The sequence below is a fragment of the Sturnus vulgaris genome, chromosome 9 (assembly GCF_052056855.1).
Source record: "Sturnus vulgaris isolate bStuVul1 chromosome 9, bStuVul1.hap1, whole genome shotgun sequence".
NCBI lineage: Eukaryota > Metazoa > Chordata > Aves > Passeriformes > Sturnidae > Sturnus > Sturnus vulgaris.
Genome location: NC_142251.1, coordinates 21,672,643 through 21,697,444, shown reverse-complemented (window position 1 = coordinate 21,697,444; position 24,802 = coordinate 21,672,643). Strand labels below are relative to the sequence as shown.

General features: G+C 39.9%; 1 protein-coding gene across 4 annotated transcripts; it reads right to left on the bottom strand.

Annotated features, from left to right (window-relative positions):
* Positions 1–410: 410 nt before the first annotated feature.
* DDX59 (DEAD-box helicase 59) lies at positions 411–24,426 on the bottom strand. 4 transcript variants are annotated; one of them, XM_088170112.1, is made up of 10 exons: positions 24,343–24,392; positions 17,684–17,779; positions 8,757–8,976; positions 6,188–7,011; positions 4,861–5,028; positions 4,229–4,318; positions 3,586–3,837; positions 3,270–3,422; positions 2,666–2,794; positions 411–992 (listed from the first exon to the last, which is right to left on the bottom strand). In XM_088170112.1, exons 4-10 carry the CDS (start codon positions 6,998–7,000, stop codon positions 729–731), a joined length of 1,869 nt encoding a protein of 622 aa, XP_088026238.1. In that variant the 5' UTR covers positions 7,001–7,011; positions 8,757–8,976; positions 17,684–17,779; positions 24,343–24,392; the 3' UTR covers positions 411–728. The 4 variants fall into 4 exon arrangements, with proteins under 4 accessions (XP_088026238.1, XP_014741052.2, XP_088026236.1 ...); XM_014885566.2 differs by lacking the exon at positions 8,757–8,976 and having other exon boundaries at positions 24,343–24,399; XM_088170110.1 differs by lacking the exons at positions 8,757–8,976; positions 17,684–17,779 and having other exon boundaries at positions 24,343–24,426.
* Positions 24,427–24,802: the final 376 nt, after the last annotated feature.

The window sequence follows — 24,802 nt, the reverse complement described above, 5'->3', positions numbered from 1 at the left end:
CTTGAATTTAGCTCCTGGGGCAAACATAGCGTAGAAGCGCTGTTTGGTTTCAGGATTGCTGAGCACAATTTGTGGAGTTTTGGCACACCAAGGGTGCCCAGGCTTCTAAACGTACCAACGCCTAAACCAGTCTGCAAGAGAGTTACACAAAAACATTCTACAGGCAGGAGTGGATTATTTCAAATGAGACAGAAAAATCAACTAATTCCATTTCTACAGAAGATATCATTTTGATTAAATAAAATCAAAAGTATATGTTTTATTTCTCTTCCATGAAGTTACACTAATAACAAACTCCTTCAACAGAACTGCCAGCTGGTCCACAGGCACTAATGGAGAAACTAAAGTTTGAGTACTGTTTACAAACAAAACTTGCATATATGTTTTTAAGAAACCCCAAGAGACCATACTGAAACATTCCCAGTGGAAGATTTTATTTAAGCTAACAGGAACAGATTTTCAGAGGCTAATCTGCCATTAATTTTTTTTCTTGCCAGCAAGACTAAGACCAAGACCAAGGTTTTGAAAAGAGGTTCCAGACTACTTTTACTAGATACTACAGTAATTAAAACACACAATAGCCTGTATTTTAAAATAGATGAGATAAAAAGGAGACTTCTTAAAAAACTATACAAATTTCTTTTAAAAATGCAATATACAAGGCAACATTTCACATTTATTTGTAATCATACTTTTATTGTAATTATATAACCATAAATATGCCTTTATTATCTCTGAGAATTATTTTTGTTGTGTTTTTTAATAATGTCCATAATATTATCTCCTGTTACAAGGTTATTCTGTAACTGTTTAAGTCTCTGTTGTTCCCTTCTCTTCTGGTCATGCAGATATGGGGAATTAAGCAGCTGTGGGGGAAGAATGGTGCCTGTGGGTTTTACTCTCTTTACAACATCCCAAAAGAGCTTCTTGCTGTTGTTATTGATAAAAGTAATTGCAGTTCCACTGTGACCCAATCTCCCTGCTCTTCCAACCTGAAAAAGCATAAATTAATTTTAAGTTAGCAATATTAAATGGAAGTCCTTCAAATAGTCTTAGAAGTTTATTTCTTTGTTACAAAACAGCAAGTAAACCTAAGTAACAGGGCAAAATCTCTCTCATCCTGTAAGCACAAAGGTACTTAAACTTCCTGAATTCAGGATATGTAGATCTGAAGCTATAGTTGAAATGCATTTAAAATTATGACTTGCTTATGAGACATACCAGAAATCTGATATTGATACTCAGATATTAGGTACCGACTGTGGACAAAGGCCTACAGTAAATTTGATCCAAACAAAAGGTTGTAAAAAATACTACAGAGATGCCAAATACTTCATATCAAGCACAGTATGTGCTAGCATGGCCACAAAAATGCCCTTTATTTTCAAGTTCTGTCCTAATAACTTTAAATAATTTGCCAATATTATCTAAAATGTATGAACAAACTAGAAAAGAATCTACAAAGACTCTCTATTTAGGAACAGCTAACATGTTAATATTGGTATCATTTTGATGCCAGGAAGGACCATTTTTATTTACTTAATACATGCTTTAAACTTCAGCAGAAATATTAATTAAAAACAAGAGGGGAATACTGCAGTTAATAACAGAGGCTACTTGAGGAGTTCATAACAGTGGCTAACTTCCAGAAGACCTCCTCATCTGTTCAGAACAAGGTTGACTTCAAAGTCAGATCAGTTCCCTCAAGGCCTTGTTTCAAGTGTCTGAAGCACAAAGGTTCCATCACTGCCTGACTCCCCTCGCTGTGAAAATCCTTTCTCCCTGCTATGAGGCTGCAATTTCCCTTCCAGAAAGTTACAGCTGCTGGCTCTTGTCCTTTCCCTGGGCATTTTCAAGGAGAGTCTGGCTCTGTCTCCTCTGTAATCACCCGAATGGAAGAGAGCAATTAAGTGTCCAGTGCAGCCCAAACCAGCCCAATAGCCTCAGCCTGTCTTGAAATGTCACGTGTGCCAGCCCCCTGACTTCACCTGGACTCCCTCCAGTTTGCTGCCTTTTCCCACAGCTGATGTTCTCAGAACTGCACACAGTAGCATTGTGTCTTCCTCATGCCACAAAGAGGGCAAGAATGAGTTCTCTTGATGTGCCAGCTAAACTAGGGCTGGGGACTGTGCACATAAACACACACACACATTGCAACTCACAGATCATCTTTTCTAAAGTAGGAAATTCACAGAAAAAGAATATCAGAGAAGATGCTTGACTAGAAAGAGGGGAAGAAATCAAGTTCATGACTGCTCTCCTGACTATTAATGCATATCCCACACTGTGGATGAGCTACACCTGCAAGAGGGGCAATTAGGCCTTTCTTCACACAATACAAAAAATATAAATGGTAAACTTTGTTTCCTATAGACACAAAATGATACAAGAGAGTACAAAACAAGATCACTGCAAAAGTAAGTGATTTAAAGACACTCTTCTAGGTTTTAGTAACTTATATAGGAGATAATAGAAACAGTATTCGAGATTTGAATAATTTACATAAGAGCCTTACAGAAGAGATATCCAGCACCATTTTTTCCTTTCCTATAAAAAAGTATTCTGAAGAGGAAAATTATCTTTCTGTTTACATTTAAATTTCCACAGGTGGATGTCATATTTCAATATACTTTTCAAATAAAGCATTAGCAATTTATTTATTCACCTGGTGTACATATTCATCCATACTTGAAGGCATATCAAAATTCACCACCAGTTTGACATTGACAAGGTCAAGACCTCGTCCAAGGACTCCAGTACTTACTATAACTTCATACTTCTCTTGAAGTAATCCCTGGCAAGGAAGAAACAAACATTACTTGTTTTTCCTTTATTTGTATTTTGAACCTCTCCAAGCATAGGTTAACAGCTAGTTATTTGGTGTAAGAACACACCCAGTGGGATTATTCTGTTGTAGAAGAAAAATGGCTCCCTATATTCTTGATTTAAACAGGAATATAATTCAGAGAGATAACCAAAGAGAGATCAAACCCACAATTTTAATACCAAAAATTATCAGTTACAGTTAAATGCTCATTTAAATTCCCATTTCAAATAATCTGGGAAACAGTCTATGTATTTATCTACATTTAAAATAGGATTATTATATACAGTTTTTCTTAGTCCTGTCTCTCATCTCCCACAGCAATACCTCAGGTATTACTGCAGAAAAACAGTCAATTATGACTTCAGTCATTCAAATGAAGCCACATTTTAAAAAAGGCCATTTGAAATCTACCAGAACACCCTTAATTTAAACAGGCACCAACCTGTAATATGTCTGTTCTTTCCACCTGGGACTTTTCAGAATGCATAGCTGTGCACTGCAATCCTGTAATCTTATGAACAGCATCACTCAACAGATCTGCTCCTAGTTTACAGTCCACAAACACCAACACTGGAGGCTTGAAAAGCTTCTTATCCTGTAAAATTAAACAGTTTATTTAAAAAGGGATTACAACCATTGACTCTTCATCATCAGCATGGATTCAATTTCTCCTGATCATGACATAAGAACCCGGCAGAGATGTAGAAAGACATGAATAATTTCATAAACTACTCTTATGAGAAAAATATTAAACTTACATTTAGTATTTCAAACAGTTTTTTCTTTTTAGATGGTTCTTCTACCCACAAGATAATTTGCCGGACATTGGAACACGGCTGATTCTTCTCTCCAATTGTTATTCTGACAAAATTGTGCAGAAGCTGATTTGCCAAGTGCTCAATGCCCACTGGAATCGTGGCTGACACCAGTATGGTTTGATGATCATGTGAGATGTCTTCCAAAATATCCAACACTTGCTGCTGGAAACCCATTTTTAGCATGGTATCCACCTAAATGAAAAATATTAAATTTGTACCACATTTTTTCCATGAACAGCAGGATCCTGAACTTAAACTGACAGAAGAACCATAATGAAACATGTAACAATCCAAATGCAGGAGTATTTACAATCAGAAGAAAAGCTAAGTGAGAAAAATAAAAACAAATGGTTCACACTGTTCTAAAAATATTATCCTCTCAGGTACCTAAAGCTTTACAGCAATAGAACATGTGTTGTTTGAACACATTTCAAATTGTGTCAGAAAATAAAACTGTCTCCTAAGAAATAGATTGTATTTTTATAACAAATACTCTGTATGTTTAATAAGTGAGACCAGCCACTCACATTACTCTTCCAGGACCTCTGTATAGGTAATAGAGCTCTGATAAATAATAACTTACTTCATCCACCACTACAATTTTTATGCCATGCAGTTGAACAGAACTTTGCTTTAAAATCTCAAGAAGTCTTCCAGGTGTTGCTATTATCACCTGAAAAAAAAAAAAAAAAAGGGGGAGGAAAAAAACCCACAGGATTAAAAAATTCCATGAAAGGACAGCTGACCATCCTAGAAAAACCATAAAATTCCATCGCATACATAATAATGGCAGTAGTAAGTGAAATTAAGTCATTACATTTCTAGAAAATTTATAAATTATTAATTCCTAAGAGGAAATGGACCTTTTAAAGCTCTAATGGAGAAGTTACAAGCAATAAAATCTGCATGAAAAACAAACTACTTTTTCCTCTCAATTACAACTCCTTGTGCAAAATACCGGCATATTTCAGTTCTTTGAAAGCAGCAATATCCCACATTAAACTTTTTTAAAACCGACAAACAAAAAGCTAATAGATGTTTAATCAGAAGTGAAAAAGCTTTTTAAAAATTATGTAACTAGAATTTTCAGGAGGTAGCAAATGTTGCAGCAGTTTAGGCTTAGGAGGAAGCCATCTCTGTGCATTCATATGTCACCAGTAAGGTTTTTGTTTTCTGTGATGACAGCGTGGCTCTCCACGCTGAGCCAGCGCTCACCTTCACACTCTGCTTGAGGCGGTGCAGCTGCGGGGGCAGGGGCAGACCTCCCACCAGCAGAACTGTCCTCATGTTGGGCAAGCCAGCCATCAGCTCCTTGGCCTGCTTCTCCAGCTGAATTGCCAACTCCCTCGTTGGGGCCAAAATAAGGGCAGATGGAGTTTCTGTCTACAAAGGAGAAGAAAAATTTGATTCATGTGGAATTGTTTCATTATTTAGATAAAAAGCTTTCAGATGTCCCAAAGTAATCTTTTACATTAAAAATTGTAATTATTTTAAGCAGCAAAATAAAATTACTCCTCAATATATATATAAGCTAGTACAGTACCCTGAAGATGAAGAATGGGAAAGACTGTGTACACATGCATTTTTCATTGAGAGTCCAATCTTGCACATGTTACTATAAACACATATCTGTCTTACAGACTTCAATGATAACCAGACAGAGGAACTACTGGAGTGTATACACCTTTTCTTACTTCTACATAATGCTTTCATTCTTGAACTAGAGTTTAGGAGTTGCTAGAGCATTTTAAAGAATAAAAGTTACTTAAACAATCTTTCAGTTATTCATTAGAAAAAATTAACACACGTTTGTGTGTGTATATACATTCTATAAAGGTATCTAAACACTGCAAAGCATCACTAGAATCATGTCCAGAATTCTCTAATATATTTTTCTGCATCTCTTTTTTAATAAAACCCATAAAGCAAAAAACAGTTCTGAATCACACACAAGATAAGGAATACTACTTGCCACTGCTTCTAATCGTATGTTCATGTCTTTACAAAATAGAAGTTTTCTTAATTCTTTTTCCCACATTATAAAAGTGGAGACTGTTTAACTAGAGGATTTCAGGATTTTTTTTTTACCCCAAATTTCTGTAATTATTTGACAGTCAACCAAATAAATTCCAAGAGAAATTACTCTGTGAAGTTACACAAATTCCAACAAATCTCATTAAGCCTTTTGACATACAAAGATACAGGAAGAACTTACAGAGGGCCTGGAATTATTGTCACTTTCTATTTTAAGTCATTTAGGAAGTTTACCACAGAATTTAATTAACTTTCTCAACAAGCAAGAACTGTGTAATAGGCAATATTAACAGAGCTGCTTCATCCCTTGACCAAAGTGAAAAAACATTCGATTTCATTAAAAATAATCAGTACATCCCCTCTCCAAGAACCAAATGCTTGATCAATCAAAAGTCAAATAAATCACTGAATGTTAATGAAAAACACTGCAATCACATTCCCCATTACACTGGGAATCCAACAGACAAAGCTGCCAACCACTTTCTCTAACTATCTAAAGTTTCATTACCTCTCTCAAAACCTTCATAATAACAGGAAGCAGGAAAGCCGCTGTTTTTCCAGAGCCTGTATCAGCACTAGCCAGAATATCCCTTCCTAATAGTCCAACAGGGATCATTTGCATTTGGATAGGGGTTGGGACTTCATAGCCAGAATTCTTTAAATTATTGTTTAAAGTTTCAGGAAAACCACAGTGTTCAAACTCCACAATAGGTCTTGGAACCTGCTGGCCCTGGACAGCAATACCCAGCTGCAGTTTAAGGTTATTAACCTGCTCATCTTGCAAACCTAAAATAAAGGAATGATCTTTGTAGAAGTAAGGTGTATCAAGCAGGTGAGCTTCTGCTCTAGAGTCTGTGGTTTGATCAGATGTTAGCTGCTTTTCCTTTGCTTGAGTCTGTAGAAGGTGTTTGGCTTTACATTCCAAACTACAAACATCTTCATCTGTTTCATCGCAGATATACTCCCCATAGCGGCCACACACAACACACACAGGTTCTCCAGGCTCTGCCCAGCGCTGGGATTTGCTGAAGGATTTTATGGGTTCTTCCAAAGAGCCATCATCCTCAGTATTTTGGCTGTCCTTTCCCAACGGTATATTAGCAACACCAAAGTCTGCAGCTGCACGTTCTGGGTGTTCTTGTACAATTTCACTTGAATTGTCTGTTGAAGCAGAAGGTTCTGTTCCAATTGACTTACAGTCCTGGAACTCTGTGGTCTCCTCTAGCAAAGACCCTCCAGAAGATAGTTTATTTTTCTTAGCAGTAAAACTTTTGTCCTCATCAGCAGTCCTCTTGACTTTAAGAGATCGTGGTAAAAACATGCTTCAGTACACTAGAAAGAAAATGGTTACAGTTGTTAAAAGCTACTACTACTGAAAAAGGTTACTGTTTTACTGTTACCAAAAAAAGAAAAAATAAAGTCTAGCAAATACTGGCAATCACAGAATCACAGAAACCAACTCCCAATCCCTGAAAAGATCCAGAATCTGCCATGTTTAAAAATTATCTTGATCATAACAATGTTGATGCAAATGTCAAGAAGTATTTTAAAATAACAGTGGAGGGCTGAAACAATATCGAGATCTATCTACAGTTAATTGTCAGTATTAGGCCTTTGCAGCTGAGTAAAAACTTCACTTTTCACTGTGTGCAAGTGTATCCATTTTGCAAGTTACCAATATTAAAATCCTTGGAAATTTCACCTATTTCTAAGATGAAACCACAGATGCAAGCATTCTTCTAAGCTATGGGAAAAAACCCAACCAACCTAAATCAAATAAAGCAATCAATTTTGGAAAGGATGTCAAATACAATATAGGTCCATCCAAGATTACCTTTTTGCTGGTTTTTTTTTTAAGTCCACTTAAAATTATAAAGCTGCAAACTTTTGAGATTTGTTTAGAGTATAACTCTTCTTGTTCACAAGGAGAAACTTACACGATCAATTGCCAAATACACACCATAACCATCTTTTATATGCTGAAACTTTCAGTATTTGTCTCCAAAAGCATCAGATAACTCACCAACCGTGTGCTAACTTACAATCAGTAAAGAAGTACACAAAATACGGCAACTTTATTCCGAATAAATTGTACTGTGCGTACCAGTCTCTAGGAGCGTCTTACACGAGTTGTTAAGCCTACACCAAGCTGTGTGTGCGCGCACAGACAGCTGTGTTAGTGTAACCCGGAGCACACCCGAGGGGCGGCAGCAGCGCCCGCGGAGCTCCGCGCTCCCGGACCACAAGGCAATATCAGCATTTCATATTCCGCGCCTAACGAAGATCTCCCACCACGAACCTCTCTGCAGGCTCGGCAGCCTCTCAGGAGAGGGGAGCGCTCACGCAGAGTGCAGGGCTGACGGACGCGCCGCTCGGAAGGGGCCCGCGGGGCCCCGGGCAGCACGACAGCCTCGCCCAGCCCCGCTCTCCGGCAAGAGCCACCCACCCACGGGAGAAGAAGGCGGCGCGGGGCCTTTTCTGCCCGACACCCGCGCCCGCCGCCACAGGCGGAGCCCGGCCCCGGCCTCCCCCCGCCTCACGCACCGCTGCCGCCGGGCCGCGCGCCGCCTCCCGCACAAAATGGCGGCGGCCGCACGGGGCCGCTCCCGCCCACAGCCCCGGCGGGCACGGCACGGCTGGGCAGGGCAGGGCAGGGGCGGGCCGCGCCGCGGATGCCGGGGCTGGTACCGCCAGGCCCGGCCTGCGTTCGGGACCGCAGGCGCGGTTGTTACCCACTAAAAATCGCATTCATTGCCCAACGTGCAACAAGGCTATAATTACACACTCGAGAGAGACATCGATAATTTATCTCAGAGTTGCGCGATCCTGGGTGCACGGTGGTATTGCACAAATCAAGCACGCCGATTATCAAAACTTTTTACTATTTATGCATTCTAGCCGACAAAGACATTAGTGTTCATTGGGTACAAATTACATGGTTATCTTATTTATCAGAATTCTATCTTCTGTTGTCAATGATTTCCTCACTTCTCATGTTAATTAGTCTGCATGCTCAGTCTTTCTCTTTTGGGTTAGTGGGCCATGAGGGGTGGTTGATCTCCCCCTGGCACAATTACCTTTTACCCACTTGGAGCTGACGCCGCACAGTTGCTGAGTTGCCTTTATTCGTTTCTTCCTTATCTGGGGAATTCTGGTGGATCCTGCATTCCTGTAAACCCTGCATTCTTTGTGTCCAGTATCAGTGGACATCCTTCTTCCCAGGCTTTGCCAACTTCGCCATAGGTCTCTTGTTAGCTGCTCTTTGTTTCACGAATTAAATTTCCCTTCTTGATTAGGCTTGAAAGTATACAAAGATCAAACAAAGAACAACCTTTCTTATGAAAATTGTACATATTCCACATTTCTCAACACTGGCTCTGCAGAGGGGCCTGTCCAGCACTCTCACAGTTACAGCCCAAGTTGATGCTACAGACACAGATGCCACCAGACATACACATTTATACATAGGGAAAACGTTCCTGCAGCACACAACTGAGCCATAAGGTACACAAGAGAAAGGTCCAGTACATGCCCCAACCTACTATGATGGGCACAGTGACAAAGCTGTTCATGTGTTTCAAATTGAGTACGTTATAACTTTCAACAATAAATAAGCATATTTACACCACATTACAAGGCATGAGAACACAGAATCTATTGCATCTCACTACAGGGCAGAAAACACCTTCATACTTATGGACAACCTGTGCTTTGCAGGGGTTCTGCCCCAGCTGTGACTGCTGCCCCAGGAAAAGCCAGGTTCATGGAAAAGTACTGTGTTTGGATGTGTGTCTGCTGAGAAGGCCGATGGCTTTAGCTGCTTGGCTCTTGTGAACAGGGTGGTCACTGCCACTCCCTCGCTTTCCAAGGACTCCTGTCACCAGAAGGAGGTCAATCAACCTGTCCCAGGTACTTCCTTACAACATCAAGGCCTGTCATTGGGGTGTCACTGTGTCTGTACAGATCCTTGGTTGGAGCACATGCAGGAGGACCAGAGTATTCCCAAAGTAAATGTATACCCTATGACCATAAATGACTTTGTGCATGGCAAAGATATCCTGCAGGGAGCTCTCTGGATATACTCCCAGGCACTGCAAATACCCTAAACCTTACCTCCTCCCTCTACTGCAACATTAATCCCATTAACCTGAAAGCACCCACATTGATGGGGAATTCCATTTCTGCTTCATTGCTTTTGTGAGTCACTACCACCATCACCATTTCTTGCTGAAGAGAAAATCATAGATCCTAACAGTCCCTTTGGAAGCACAGTTTAATAGCAGTCCAGAGGACCAGTTAGAGGAGCCAGTGAAAGGAGGGTAAAAACACAGACACAAAGCTGGGGGCTTTCAAGCAGCTGCCTACAGCATTCTCTAACATTCAAGTCCAGTCACACGTGAAACATGGTCTATCTTAAAGTACCCTGGATTTCTCTGTAGTAGTTTGCTGCAACAGTAGCAATACAAAGTGCAAATAGAGGGGGTTGATCTCGCTGGGATTTTTAATCAACTGCTAGAATTGAAAAGATTATTGAACATTTGGAAAGTGGGCATCACTAGACTGAAAAACTGTCAGGCACCTTCCATCCACACTCCATACATTCCTGTGAAAATCTCCACCTTTCTCTGATTCAGCCTCTGTCATTCCCCTTTGTTTGCACTAACTTTCTTTCCTTCATTTTCCCCCCCTAACAGAAGCAAATTTCCTTTTCTTACTTCCATTTTTACAAGGTCATTTCCTGGAATTCAAAATATGATTTGCTAAACAAAGACCAGTATTTCAACAATATTTAATATGACATGAGATGTTTCATACCCCATACAGTCCATGCACCAAAATGCAAACATTCTATATGTATCAGCTTTTTCTATTTTTTTTAACGTGTAACAGCAGTAAGGAAAAACAAACTTATTTGGTAGGAAATTCTCTTGAGTGAGAAAGACTACAGTAGAGATTGAAAAAAAGTTTTAGACAAGGATTCTATAGATATTCAGAGCCATGAAACGGCTTCCATGCAAGAAATAACTGTAGACTCAACAGTCTGAAAAAGAGATGACTAATAACAGGTAACAATACAGCTACTGTACCTTGAATGGCTCATAAAGGCTAGACAACTATTGATAGTTCATTATTTCTTCCAACAGAAGTCCTAATAAGCTTTATAAAGAGTGCTCACCACTGAAAAGTAGTGCAAGCTCCCACAGTATCTAGCAGGTTATTCTTTATTTGCATGGAGAAGTTAATCAGTATAGATGTAACAAAACCTCTTCTGAAACAGATATTGTACTTTGTGAGCTCACTGAATAAATATTTTCTTTTCCCGGAATAAAGCATAAACATTCTAGTTCAGTCACTTCTCTAAGTTTTCTTTCAGAATGATGACATATGTAAGAGTAAGAGGTTCCTTGGTGAATTTAATTCCCATCCTCTCAGCTCTTGATGCTGCTAATCAGATCTGAGGTGAATGGCATTTTAATAAGATTTTTGAATTCTTCAGAGTACATAAAATGTCCCAGACATGATGCTCTCAGATATGCTACAAAGGGGTTTGTCTTCATATTTTTCCTCCTAAAAACTAGTTAGTTCAAGCACTGGCTGAATAAAGGTGGATTTAGGTCCTGCTAGACAACCATGAGTAACTATGGATAATAATTTTTACTCATTCTGGACAATTTGTCTGGGGGTGTCATAAAAGAAAGTGCTAAGGTTTCCAGGGCAGTAGGGTATCATTTGTATTTTTTATGATTACATTGTTATTTAATTGAGTTGGTAAAACACCAAGACTTTACAATATTCCCATCTTGCCTACTCATGTGTACAATAGCTGCTCAGGAAGGTATCATGTATTGTTCTTAGAAACTCCTGCACAAATATAGTCTTTATATAATTAAAGTGTCTCTTCAGAGTAACTTCTAAAGTAAACAGTAGGGGCTACAGAAATGTAAAAATGCACACACAACCCCACGTGTACAAAAGGACAAATATATACTGACAAATTTACTACATAAATATGCAGCAACAGATTATTTCAACTTGATGCAAATTTCTGTTAGAATAACAAAGACAGTAACTATTGATTAAAAGTCAAAAGAAATAATGAAAACCATAACAAACAGATTATTAATAGTAAGTGTCCCACTTTCAGGTATATTTTAAATTGTGTCAAGATTTTTTCATATTCACTCAAGGTTTATATATCAACTATACAGAAAGGATTCCTACCCTTAGTTTAAAAACAGACATTTACTCTATAATGTCTCACAGCCTTTCTTTTGAAGCATGAATCAACCTTTCCCATCACTTGCAAATAATAAATAATTCAGTAAAACAAGACTGGATTAAAGCAGGAGACTGAAATTTCTCTACTCCCAGGCACAATAAATCCATAAGAAACAGGCATTCCATGTACTAATTCAGAGACAGCATCACAAGCATTGCAAAGAGCTGCCTGACTGTACCATCCACCTCAGCTCCCCACAGTGAGACTGCCCAGAGTGATCCCATTAATTCCCACCTGAACCAAATTGTCCCAGAACCAAACCCCTGTGCACCTCTCCACACCTCTGGCAGGCAAGGTCTTCTCAAGTTCCACACAGAGATTTGAGGAACAGATAAAACCATCCAAAGGGTAACTCTCCAAAACATTTTAATACACAGCATTTTAAGTTTCCTTTGTAGCCAAACTATCATCACACAATGTCTGAATGTCCCACCTTGAGTGAGCTCCCAGCACATGCAAATCTGCTGAGAATAGACTCAAACTGGAGTCCAACCAGCACCGCGTGCATCACTCCCTCAAGTGGCCAGTGACTGACAGATCTGACAATTAAAATGTGTCTAAATAACATCAAGAGGAACAGCTTTGGGTTTTCTTTAAGGTATTAATTCTTTTAAATATCTCAGTATGTATCCCATGTTACATTATTCTAAACTAGGGAATTCCAGAGCCTTGCTGTTGTTGTTCAATAACAGTATAATGAATGAAGAACATTAAGTTTATGAAGATATAATTAAAGAATTAAAAAATTATTCTCTGAGTTTGTTTTTTTCCAAGTGTGCCACACTTGAATACATATGATTGGAGTTAACAAAACACCCACTGCTGGGGTGGAAGGGAGGGAGAATGTCTTTCCATTCAGGAGGTTTGGAAGCCACAGTATGTTTACCTGGGAATTGGTGCCTGTGTCTGCTCCACCTGGTGCCATAAAACTGTTTCGTTAATGTTTGGGGATTTTGAAGCCTCTCAGCAGATTTTTAGGTAGGTAATCTGCAGCTCTAACCCAAAGTGTATGTAATGAATAGTTCTTTGATTGAAGGAACCAGTGAGTCAATTACTCCACTGGTTTCTGAATTATAGCTTTAAAGAAACCACACAGGATAAATCCAGATTATCTAAAAACAAATAATGATGGCTAACCATTACCTAGCCAATTCATATTCATACAAAATGTCCTGATTTTGTACAATTATTGCATGCAGTATACTTATTCTGAGACCTAGTTTTTCTAATTTTGTTTAATCTAAACAGGCAAATCCTATGGTTTTTGAAAGTAAATTATCAGCAAAAAAGATTTGAACTAATATTTTCAGGCTTCCTGAGCACTCTATTTGTTTGAAGAGCCACATTCTAAGGAAACATTGACCAATATTAAGTCTCTGCAGAAATCCATGGTAAAATTTGAATTTAAAAATAATCTAATTAAATCTGAATCCTTAAAGCATATTACTGAGGAAGTAGGTATTTTTAAAATAAAAAATAAAAAGAAAAAAAACCACAAATAACAGCAAACCTGCCCTGAAGCTTCAGCATTAAATGCCACTAGTCCATAGGGAAATAACTCTATAGGACGATTCATGAAAAAATTATGAATATAATTAATGTATGTGATTATATGCTCAAATACAAATTATATGCATATAATATTTACTTTGAAAACTGATGTACTCCCTAATTCAGTATTACCATACTGTTAGCACTGCTATAAAAACTATAGTGACTACAATTGCCAACCTTTATGTATAAGATAGTCTAGCTTCTTGCAATTAAAATGAATGATTTTAGGGTATGAGAATCATTTAAACTAATTTAAACTTACAAACCTCTGTTAGGTCTCTGAGACTTGGAGAACAAGGATTTGATCAAAAGATTGCAAACACAATTGCCAGATTCCAGGGACTTCAGTAGACAGCAAATTAGAACCCAGATTGTTAGAGAATTCAGGTGGAAATTAACAGGATTAAATAAATTTTGAAATATAATGTAATTAGAATTAAGAATGAAGAATTATCTCCTTTTGTGTTAATCTCTTTCTCTTTCTGAGAGGATATATTTGTGTTCCAATTAATAAGTCTGTTTGGAGGCAAAAGAGATTGGCATCCATTCTAACAGTAAGATAACATTCACACAACATGCTCTTACTGGAAGTTAACTCCTTTTTCCCCCTCCTTTGGGGTCTCACGCAAAAGGATGGGAGAGAAAAAAGAAATTCCACAAGAGACAACAGGAATCATCGAGTTCCAGCTTGTCAGATGACCTGTGTCTGATGTGTACTGCCACCTGCCCATCAATAAACTCTCTTTTCAATCATGTAACTTAAGAGATAAAGACCTTTCTAACAAATCAGCAAGTATGACAAATATAATAGGAACATTGCATTAGTAGAGAGTGAAGGAAACATAGAGTTAAAATCCGATACTGTGACAAACTGAAGAAAAGATTCATGGCATAAACCTTTTGAGTAAATGGCTAATAATTTATTTTTCCACCATTAAACCCCCTGCCAGCACTTCTAGTTTTGGCAGCAGAAACCACTGCAAGAAAGGCCTGGAATATGTGCAAGAAAGCTGCTACAAACCAGACTTTTTATCAGTTCTCTTGTTAAAATCCATGCCAGTATTAACCATTGGGTTTAGCCTTCATGCTTCCCTACATTACATTTGGTGCTCCTTCTGTCTCTGCATGAAGGATTAAATTGCCCTAGCTAATCGCTCACCAAAACATCACTGAAGGGCACAGAAAGGCTATAACTGCACTGTCAAAAAGCCAGTTTCTGCTGCAAGAGTGGAAGCCAAACTCGGGGTGTCCCTGCTGCAGTGACTGCCAGCTGTGAGCATTGCCTTTGGAAGCCACGGGCAGCCTCTCCCAGCACGGGATCCCTGCAGCTCCTGGGCTTGGTGGCTGCACAGCTCCAGGATCCAGATCTCAAATGTTTTCTTCATGTCAGCCTTTACCACTGCTCCACGTGACTGTTTCTGTTGAGCTCTAGCCTACAGAGTTTTGAAGTTCTCAAACATCACTCTTTGTGTCAAGAGTATTAAATACAGTCTGAACAGTGTAATTTAAAAATATACCTCGTGGATATATTTTTTCTAATAACTCATACTGCAGGGCTCAGATATTAATTTTACAGATCTGTGGCATTCCTGGCACTAATTTCATTAGCACAGGACTTTGTCAGGTGCTAAAAAAGGCATTGTACATGACTGCTAAGCAAAACAGAGGACACAAGACCTGTGTCTTCATTTACTAAAAAAAGTTACAACTGTGGTTAAAAGTTTTTCCAAAAGGATGGTTATGCAATAGAAATGTACGGTCACTAAGAATGGCATACATCCATAATGTTTTTTAACAAAAAAGTTAAATACCAGATGGCTTTAGTTTTGAAAGGCAAAAGACTTCTTTAATTGCACACTCAAGGATCACAGACTGCTAAAGTAAGACCAACAGGTTTGTCCTTCTGAAACTGTTACTTTCCTGAAGTGTTTGTTGTGAGAACATGCACACAATGCATTAGCTCAGCTTGATAAAGCACAATGGCTATTAAAAAACAAAAGCAAACCTGAAAAATGCAACATACTTCTCACTATCATCCTTGAATGACTGCTCCCCATGTTTTTTATTAGGAAGATTCAAAGATGCCAGTAACCTTACAGCTGGTGAGTGTAATAGCAGAGGGTAACAAGACAGAAATAATGAATGCTTCCTTGTTAAGCAGTGTTGTTTGTGCTGTTCCATGAGAGATCTGCCAAGAACTTTTCATGCAAACCTTATTTTTCTGGGATCTGTAACTTGGCGGGGAAAAAAATTCCAGCATGATACCCAGTTCAAAAGAATTCAGATTACAAATTTTAAAATATATTTTTTAAATTTTGGAATAAATTAAATGTACATTAAATAAGGTAAACACTTTAGCACTTCATGTATTTTTAAATTGCTTTATTGAAAGAAAATTTATGGTTATTGCACTCCCCCAGATCATTTTATGTTTTCTAACTCTTGGGTATTAAGTAAGTCTGAAGTCCTGTGGTGTGAAAGGAGACTTTGTGCTGTATGGTCAAGACTTCACTGACGTGTATTTTCTTTTTAAGGAAGACTGTATGAAATACATATGAAACACTCCTTATTCTATCTGCCAAACAATTCAGTGGAATAAATCTGTGCTAATTCTTAATACAACTCAGATGACCTGGGTATAATGCCAGGTTGTGAAAAAAACTGGCTGTTTAACATTTAGCACAGAATTTCAATGTGAAATTATGTCAGGTTGGTTTTGTTTTGTTTTTGAACAAATGATTCAAAGCTTTGAGCCACACAGAAATCCAATTTCAGTGCACCCATTTCTTTTTTGCCTCTTGATCCATTACAAACATGTCATTTTGTAGAATTCCTGGCCAAAGCAATAGTCTTTCCTGTGGCAACTAGCAAGATATACAGAAATTAGATTTCAGGCACAAAACAGATTTCAGCCCAAGCTAAGGAAGCTTTCTATCAGGTAATAGCCAAGTGTCAAGAAACAAGAAGGCTACAATATGTGCCCGGGTAGTGGAAAGGAAGTGGTGGCTTAGGCTTACACCTATGAGGAATAAACCTCCCAGCAATTCAAAACTAAAGGAGATAATCAAAACATATAAATATCATCTATATCAATAAATTATAAACTTTTCCTAATATATATGGTGAAGTCATTTCAAAGGAAACTCTAGAAGGAACAGGGCCAGAAAAAAAACAAGAGACAGAGTTTCTGCTGATCTTAAAGTTTCTGCTGATTTTCCTGACTAACTTGGGTTTTCTCCCCTAGATCACATTACCCCCCAAAATATCTCTACCTACCTTACAGTTCCAGACAAATCAAAACTATGGAAGTCTATGGAACCACAGTTTCTCTGAGATTATTTGCAATTCAGCTAACATTCTGGGTGATAAAGACATTACCATTCTTGGAGAGTTTGCATGAACTGGAACTTGGAGCAAAAAGGCAAGGTTGCCAAAAGGCTTCTGTCTTACTGATACTGTCTGCTCTGCAAGGAGCCACAAAGAGTCAGTGGTTACAAGAGGGTGTTGGCCCTGGGAAGGATGACATGCCATCCTTAATGATTAAAGAGCCAGCAGAAGCACAGACACACCATCTCCACTCAGATGGCTCCTAGCCTTCTGTTGATACACAAGGAACCTGTTCTCTTGCAGCAGTGAGGATATTTCTGTGGGACTGGAGCCTCTTAAATAACAAAATCAGAACAATGTAATAATCAAAGCCTTTTTTTGTTACCTTTTGCCTAGTCTTACAATGTCAAAATCTTGTATTATTCTCACTCTGAACTAAAATGGTTCATCAGTTTGTTCAGCATTTGCACCATGGTACCCTTGTCTTTCACTAGAAGTCCTATGATGTGCTACAACAGAAATAGCATGTGCTTTGGGCTTTTTTCCTGTTTCTACTAACTATTCCATCCCAGCTCATCTCTTTACCCAAAAAAGTCAAGTAGTATTCCTAATTACACCAGTACAATACCACTTAAGACCTTGGTGGTAAAAGAGAATAAAACATGGCTGCCTGCCCCTCTACCTTGAACATGCTTTCTTACTGAGATTGTTTTTGCTTCCCCAACACTTTTGGTGACCATAGCTTACTGCTTTTCCCACTTCTGAAAGTGCAGACTACCAGCTGCAACAGAGACTTTCAAGTACCCTATTCAACAGTTACCCAATGCATAGCAAAATACTCACTCATCTGAACAAGCTGGATCTGTATCACACACTGGCACATTGCAGTGAAATCTGTTCTGTTGCCCTACATTCTCCAATCTGGCAATTGCTTCATTTCTGTTAAGAACAAATAAAAAAGTGGAAAGAGTTTGACACAAACACAGAGACTTGCCAGATCAAAGGGAGTAGGTAACCCTAGAAAGTCTCCCTCCTTGTATAAAATCTCCAGGTGTTACTTTTGTTGTTTCAGGGAATGATCCCCTTGATTCAACTTGCTGGCATCCTCTCCCCCAGGCTGATTCTCCACTCATTTAGTGAATTATCACTCTGAATAATTATCATTAGGAACTGTGGCTGTCAAAACAAACCCTGGACTATGGGGGACTTTCTGACTGTGCTGAAGTGGGAGTCCCTGGGGTACTTTGTCTGTCTCAGGCTGCTTCCAGGACAGTGGCCATCACAACTGGGGCTCACATATGCCCTGAGCAGCAAAGTCAGGGCCTCCTTCCTTCATCTTTATTCAACTACACTGGTGATTAAAGAGAGAGCTCTGTTTCCAACACCCATCCCTTCTTTGTGCCAACAAGTGGAACCATGACTGCTCCCTGCCCAGGTGAGAGCAGAGATAACACTCCAGGCTTTAACGGAGCCATGTTCATTACAGAGCAAGAATATCACAGGAGGACAGAATCATCAGAGATGTGTCAACTTTCATACTTAATTTCTCTTTTGAAACTTTCTACAAGAAAGAAACCACCCAGGTTTTTTTTCTTCAAGTACAAATAAACTGCATGACATCTTTAATCCAGAAAACCAATTACATATACACTTATATTTAATCATGTCTGTAGCACCAGTGATTTCAAATGGGAGCAACACATAGGATTAACTTAAACTTAAAAAAATCTTGTTGGAGCCAAGATTTTATTGCTAAATATATATACACACATTTGGTTTAAGGTTAGTATTAAAATAATTGTTGTTCTTTCCATGTTTCTAATATATATTAAAATCGAGGGAGTATTTAAATCAAATTGTTCTGTACACGGCTTAAACATCCCATGCATTTTTCTTATCTTGAACATGTTTTCAAATGAATCATAAGGCAAATACCCTGTAAAGCTACTCAGAAGTTATTATAAAGAAATTATGTTATGCCAAAAGAGAATTAAATGTAACAGAGTTCTATACACTCAGGTTGTGATGACCTTACTATGCACACATAAATGGTTACAGAAAAAATCTTTGATATAGACTTTCCACAGATGATTTTTAAACAGTTACCAGCTATCTACACCTGCTCCCTAAAGTAATAAAAAAATTCCTCAATAACATGCAATTTCGCAGTAATTTAAGGAAAATGGAAACTTCCTAAAAGTATCAGTAGAAAGACATTTAAAAAACCCCAAACCTTCATTGGATAGTCTTCCCTGCTATTCCCTTGTTTTCCCTTCCTCATTCATCTTCCTTACCACCCCTTTGAAAAAAAAATCACTGCATGAAATGATACTAGAAATTCACTTTTCAAACTTAGCATTTTCTGCTCTTTACTGCTGCTTTCATTCAGATACACATGAGCTTCAGTGAAAACTGGAAGCAGGGCCAAAACATGGCAAACTGAAGTCTATTCATGCTCTTCTAGTAAATGATGTATATGCTCAAAACAAATGAGCTTTTATGAACGTTCAGATCTTTCTTCACATGTGGAAGAAGTACAAAAAAAGCCAGTCACAGCATGAAGAAGTGCACGATTCTGTATTCACTCTCATTCAGACTCAGTGAAAAAAGTCTTACTGATTTAAACTTCTTGTACCTGAATGTACAGTTTGAAAACTAGAGTCATGTCAATTTTTCTCTAAACTGGGATGCAAATAAAGCATTACCCAACAACAATAATAACATGGTGCTTTATTTTTGTACTAAGTATTTTTCTGAATGCAAGTTTCCCACCATACATCTATTTTACAGTGCAGCTAAGCCATTTAAAGTTTATATTCATTAAAAATCATCCTCAGAATTTTCCTTAGAAAACACATTAGGCACTAGGTGGTCATAAAGAAATAGTGCAATCTTGCACTTAATAGAAGAGGGTAGGAGCTTTTCCATATGTTTTAAAGTTTGTAGTAAGAATTACAAGTTATAGCAGGGTATTTTCTTCTTCACAGACAACCTGGCAATTGGTGGAATGTCAAGAAGAAGAAAGCCCTGGAATTAGGGAGTATTTGCACAGCATATGTGGGAAGACAGCTCATCTAAAACCCCCTAGAACAAGAGCAATTCCACCAGATGGGAAGAACACAAAAGAAGCCAGTGTGGAAAGCAGATTTTAAAAACTAGAAGCAAATTTTAAAATCTCAGAAAAGAAGACACCAAAGTAACCAGAGAAAAAGACAAAACAAACCAACCAGTCCTGAGTGTTGAGGGAGATTAGAGCTTTGCAGAGCTACATTAGGTCAAAGCCAGGTTGAGGAAATGAAACCAGTAGTATCCAAGTATTAAGAAAAGTGACTGTTAGGTGCCACACTTGATTCTCATTGAGCAGCTTTTTACTTGTGTAGATTTCAGTAGCAGTAATGAGCTAAAGTAGCTATTTCTCCTTTTTTTTTTCTTTTAGTTTTAATTGTATAAAAAAATCACAGATGATTCAAGTAAAATGTCATACAAACCTTTATTTTCCCTTTGGCTTATGACTCCTGGAATGCATAAAGTTGGTAAACTTTTCTTCCCTCAGCACTTTCTGATTACAAATTAATAAAATAATTTGGAAGGCAGTAATTATGTAACTGTTCTTGTACTTTTGTACCATCCTGAAACAGGAAGAACACATTCCCTTCCAAAATCATGCACTGAGAAAACTCCTAGCTTGCAGAAACTACATATATGCATGTTAGTAATAATGGCAAAGAACTTCATTCAATCATTCACTTGTTTATCATAGAATAGCCTGGTTAGATGGGACCTTAAAGATCACCTCATTTTAAGAAAAGTGTTTTTAAGAGCTGCCAGCTCTGGTCAGCTTCTTTGTCCCTAGGGACAGTTTCCCAGGGAATCTCATTCACCAACTCCTAAACAACTGGAAGTTTGTTCTTTCAAAGTTCAGGGTCCTGACTTAGCTCCTTGCCAGGCTCACAAACCTCACAAACTCCACCAGGGAGTGGTCACTGCAGTCCAGGCTGCCACCAATGGTAACCTCTCTAATGAGCTCATCTGCATTGGTAAGCACCAGCCCCCATAATCCTTTCTTCTGGTTGGTTCATGTAATGCCTGGACCTGGAAAATGTCTCTACACACTCCAGGAGTCTCCTAGATTGCTTATAGCCAGCTGGATTGCTATTTAAAAATACAATTTCCTAATTCTTACAGTTTTACCACTACCCATAAAGAAATATATTTAATAAAATATCATGGTTTAAGAGGCTGGAATATCAATAATTCCATTTCATATGTCATCCTTAGGCTGTAATAACCTCACGCAATGATTTACAGATTACCTGTTTAACCTCATGAATATAACACAAAACCTGCTGAAGTCAACAAACACATTCCTCAGGGATGCCACTGGGACATGACTGGTTCTTGGTTTGTACATTGTCAGTCTGACAGCACCACATCAAGTTGTGCATGCAGCCTCACTGCAGAGGTTACAGGCCACGGGCTGCACCCCTCCCCTCAGCCAAACCACTTCTATCATGACTGATATCCTCTAAGATCAGGAAAACAGATGGGATCATCTTAATTAGGCAAATTTGATAACAGCCATTAAAGATAATATGCCCACGGTGTTATTCCAAGTCTGCTTCCAACCTCAAAACTGAAGATTACTCAGCAGAATAGTTGCTGTGAACTCCTGTGTTTGTGGATTTACCCTAATGCAACCAGCTAATCTGAAGTGGGAATGTTTTTGCTATCCTCCATAGGTAGCTTGATAAACTGGCTGTTCACTAGAATCCAGTCTGGCTACAGACAGTGCCACTGCAAAAACAGTCATGGAATTTCTAATTTAAAACATTTTACTTTGCCTTTATCACTAAGTGTTGTGAAGGAAGAAACTATGCATGAAATGTTATTCCATTTCAAATGCATGAAATATTATTCCATAATCTAGTGCTAGCCTGAAATTAGTCTACAGGCTCCTATTCTACACATAGCCCCTTCAGAAGCTAAGTGAATCTTGAAACAAGTGGAAAAAAATGTATGAAATTATAAGTCAGGACTCATTCCACTATCACCCAAGGTTAGAACTATTAGAAACAACTGCCATCCACACCATTATTCACAGCTTCATGGTCATATTGGTTCCTGTTCTCTACAGGCTTGGTACACCCACTGTGAAAATGGCCAGACACATGACAGTGAACAATCAGGCTTATGATGTCTTCACAGGATAAAACTAGTCAAATGGGATTCTAATTTGGGGTACAGGGAGGGGAAAGGAAGGGAGAAAGAAGGTAATAAAATAAAAATCTGTGAGATGCTTGTTTTAATACTGTCTTTCTGCTTGGAATTAAGGCTAAAGTATAAAACACTGTGCAGCAGAAAGACTGTGTACAGGAAAGACTATCACTATTTAAAATATTTCACGATGTATAAACAGGATCAGAGCAGAAAGGGATGACTCCTCATTCAGTTTTCCTGTTTATTTACTTTGAGCAATTAGAGCAGATTTTAATCATTTTCCATGTTGGCTGTTGGTATCTTTGACAATGCAATAAGCAAGATGACAGTTTGGCATGCTTGCAAAAGTAGAAGAACTGGCACAGGAACTCCAGCAACCAGTGGTGATGTCTTCTTTTGCACTTACTTATATTAGATTTTATATTCATGCATTCACTTTTAAAAGCACTAAGCAAGTGATTGCCACAAGACAGTTTTTTTTAGATTTTGTTTGGTGACTCTGAACAGGTTTCATCAAAAAAAAAAGCTTCACCCACAAAAAACTCCATTATAGCTAAATAATGGCCCAACAGTTTTTCTAAACGTTTTCCTGTAGGCTGATCTTATTTTGAGGTATTTTATCAGTCATACAAGAAACAAATAGATTGGGATCTGGAACATAGTTCTTTTTTTTCTTCTTAGCTCTAATCATTTGAGGTTTTATGAATTTATGAATTTCAGGTGCTTGTTATTAAATATGCAGGAAGAATTCAAATTATCTTCTACTGGCAGTGTAAAAAATAGTTAAAATAATGTGAAGTGTCTAATGTAACTTATTTCCAAAGCATGCATTAAAAAAATTCAGTAAAATGTGCAAACATTAATTGTTGAAAACTAATCATATAGTCTTTCTTAACAGAGAACATTTTCCAAGTGCACTTATATGTTAATTTGGTATTATTATTACTATTTCTGCCTCAGAGGATGTGGGAATTTCAGTCCTTAGCCTGCTAAAGCAAGGATTTCTCAACTTCCTCCTCCCCTTCGTTCTGCTGAGTACTGCCCACAGCAGCTCTCAGTTTTATAGCTAGGCATGCACCACTTATGAGTGGTATGCATGACAGTTTGGGAATCCCATCCCACAGAGTGTATGGGGAATACTCAGCAACAATTTCTTCAAATGCTGACCTTCACAACCCTTTCATTTACTCATTACTAATAAATATAGACACATGTCAGTAGACTGTAAAGCGCTCTTGCCTTATAACCATGACGTTTGTCTCACTGTGCACCTGAAGTGCTGGAAGCACACATAGCCATGGGAAAATCTCCGTGCAGATCAATTCATTCTCCACTTGAAACACAAAGAAGTAACAGTCTGGCCGGCATATTATTTGAAATCTTACAATGCCATGCTTAGACTTTGTCTAATTATTCTTTAGGGGAAGAAGGGCAGACTTAGACATTACCCCTAACATATATATATGCATACATACAATAACAATATACCCACAATAACCTACAATAATGCTTTGCTGCCAAAACGTGTTGATTCCTGCCGCGGGTCCCGCGATGTCACAGTGTCACAGTGCCCGTGCCGGGGGAGGCAGAGCCTCCCGCCAGCCTCCCCTCACCACCACGGCCGCTCCCTCGGACCCGCGCTCGGGAGCCAACCCATCCAGTTCTGTCTGAGTCACTAACCCCGCAGTTACTGCTTCCTACCGTGACTAATGCTTCCCTTCTCGCAGCCCACTGCTACAGCTCCCAAAAACAGCTCAGGTACTTGTGAGCAAGATAGGAGGTGGTCTCTAGGGCAAATCGCTACTCCTGCTGCTATTACAGTGATTACGTGACCAGGCCCTGAGCCATTTGAAGGCTTTGTCATTTTTCTACGCGAATATTCTCAAAGTTATATATAGACACGATTTAAAACAGGAGGGACAAATGCACGGGGGGGATGCTCAGCCCGCCATGCTCCAGGCACCGCGACCGGGCCCGCCGGGCTCCCCCGCGTCCAGGCGGCTCCTCAGCCCCCCCTTACAGACGAGACACGCGGGGCTGATCCCGACCTTCCCCGACGGCCCGTCCGGCCACGCCGTGGAGAGCGGCGGCGCCGGGGCGGGTGGACCCGCGGCCGAGGGACACCGCCCTTTCCCAGCCTTTCCCAGCACCGCCGGCGCCCCCTGACCGCGGGAAACGCTCCGCTCCTCCCCCTCCTTCTCCCGCTGCCGCTGGGGTAAGGCCGGGCCGGGCTGGGCCGGGCCTGTCCGCGCTCCCGAGGCCGCCCCACCCGAGGCCGGACCCACCTCGAGCGACCCCGCCTGACGCGGCGCCCGCAGCCCCCGTGGGAGGGGGCGGCCCGGGCCCGCCCCGGCGCTGCCCCTCGGGCTCCCGCCCCGCCCGGGCGGGGAGGCGCTGGCGGCACATGCGCAGCCGCCTTCGCCCGTCCAGTGCGGCAGCCGCGGGTGGAGAACCGCAGCGGCATCGCCGAGCGGCGCGGGAGCGGGAGCGGGGCGCCGGCCGGGGGGCGCCGAGGCCGCCGGGCAGCGGCGAGGAGCCGGCTCTGCTCTCGGCCCGCAAAGGCCGCCGCCGAGGCGGTGCTGGGGCCGTGCGGCGTTTTGGGGCCGGAGCCCGGCGTTTTGACATCCCGGCGCCGGGAAGGGCCGCGTCCCGGCCTGCGGCGGCTGCGGGGGCCCTGCCGGCGGCTCCCGCCCCGGGCCGCGGCACTGGCGGCCGCCTGGGGCGCGCAGCCCTGGCCGCAGGGTC

Bases quoted from the DNA above. Each gene is read 5' to 3' on its own strand.
- DDX59 (XM_088170110.1), bottom strand. From the start codon at position 7,000: ATGTTTTTACCACGATCTCTTAAAGTCAAGAGGACTGCTGATGAGGAC. The intron at 3,838-4,228 runs GTAAGTTATTAT...TTTTTCATTTAG, and splicing joins AAATTGTAGTGGTGGATGAA to GTGGATACCATGCTAAAAAT. The intron at 993-2,665 runs GTGAATAAATAA...ATGCTTTTTCAG, and splicing joins TGGATGAATATGTACACCAG to GTTGGAAGAGCAGGGAGATT.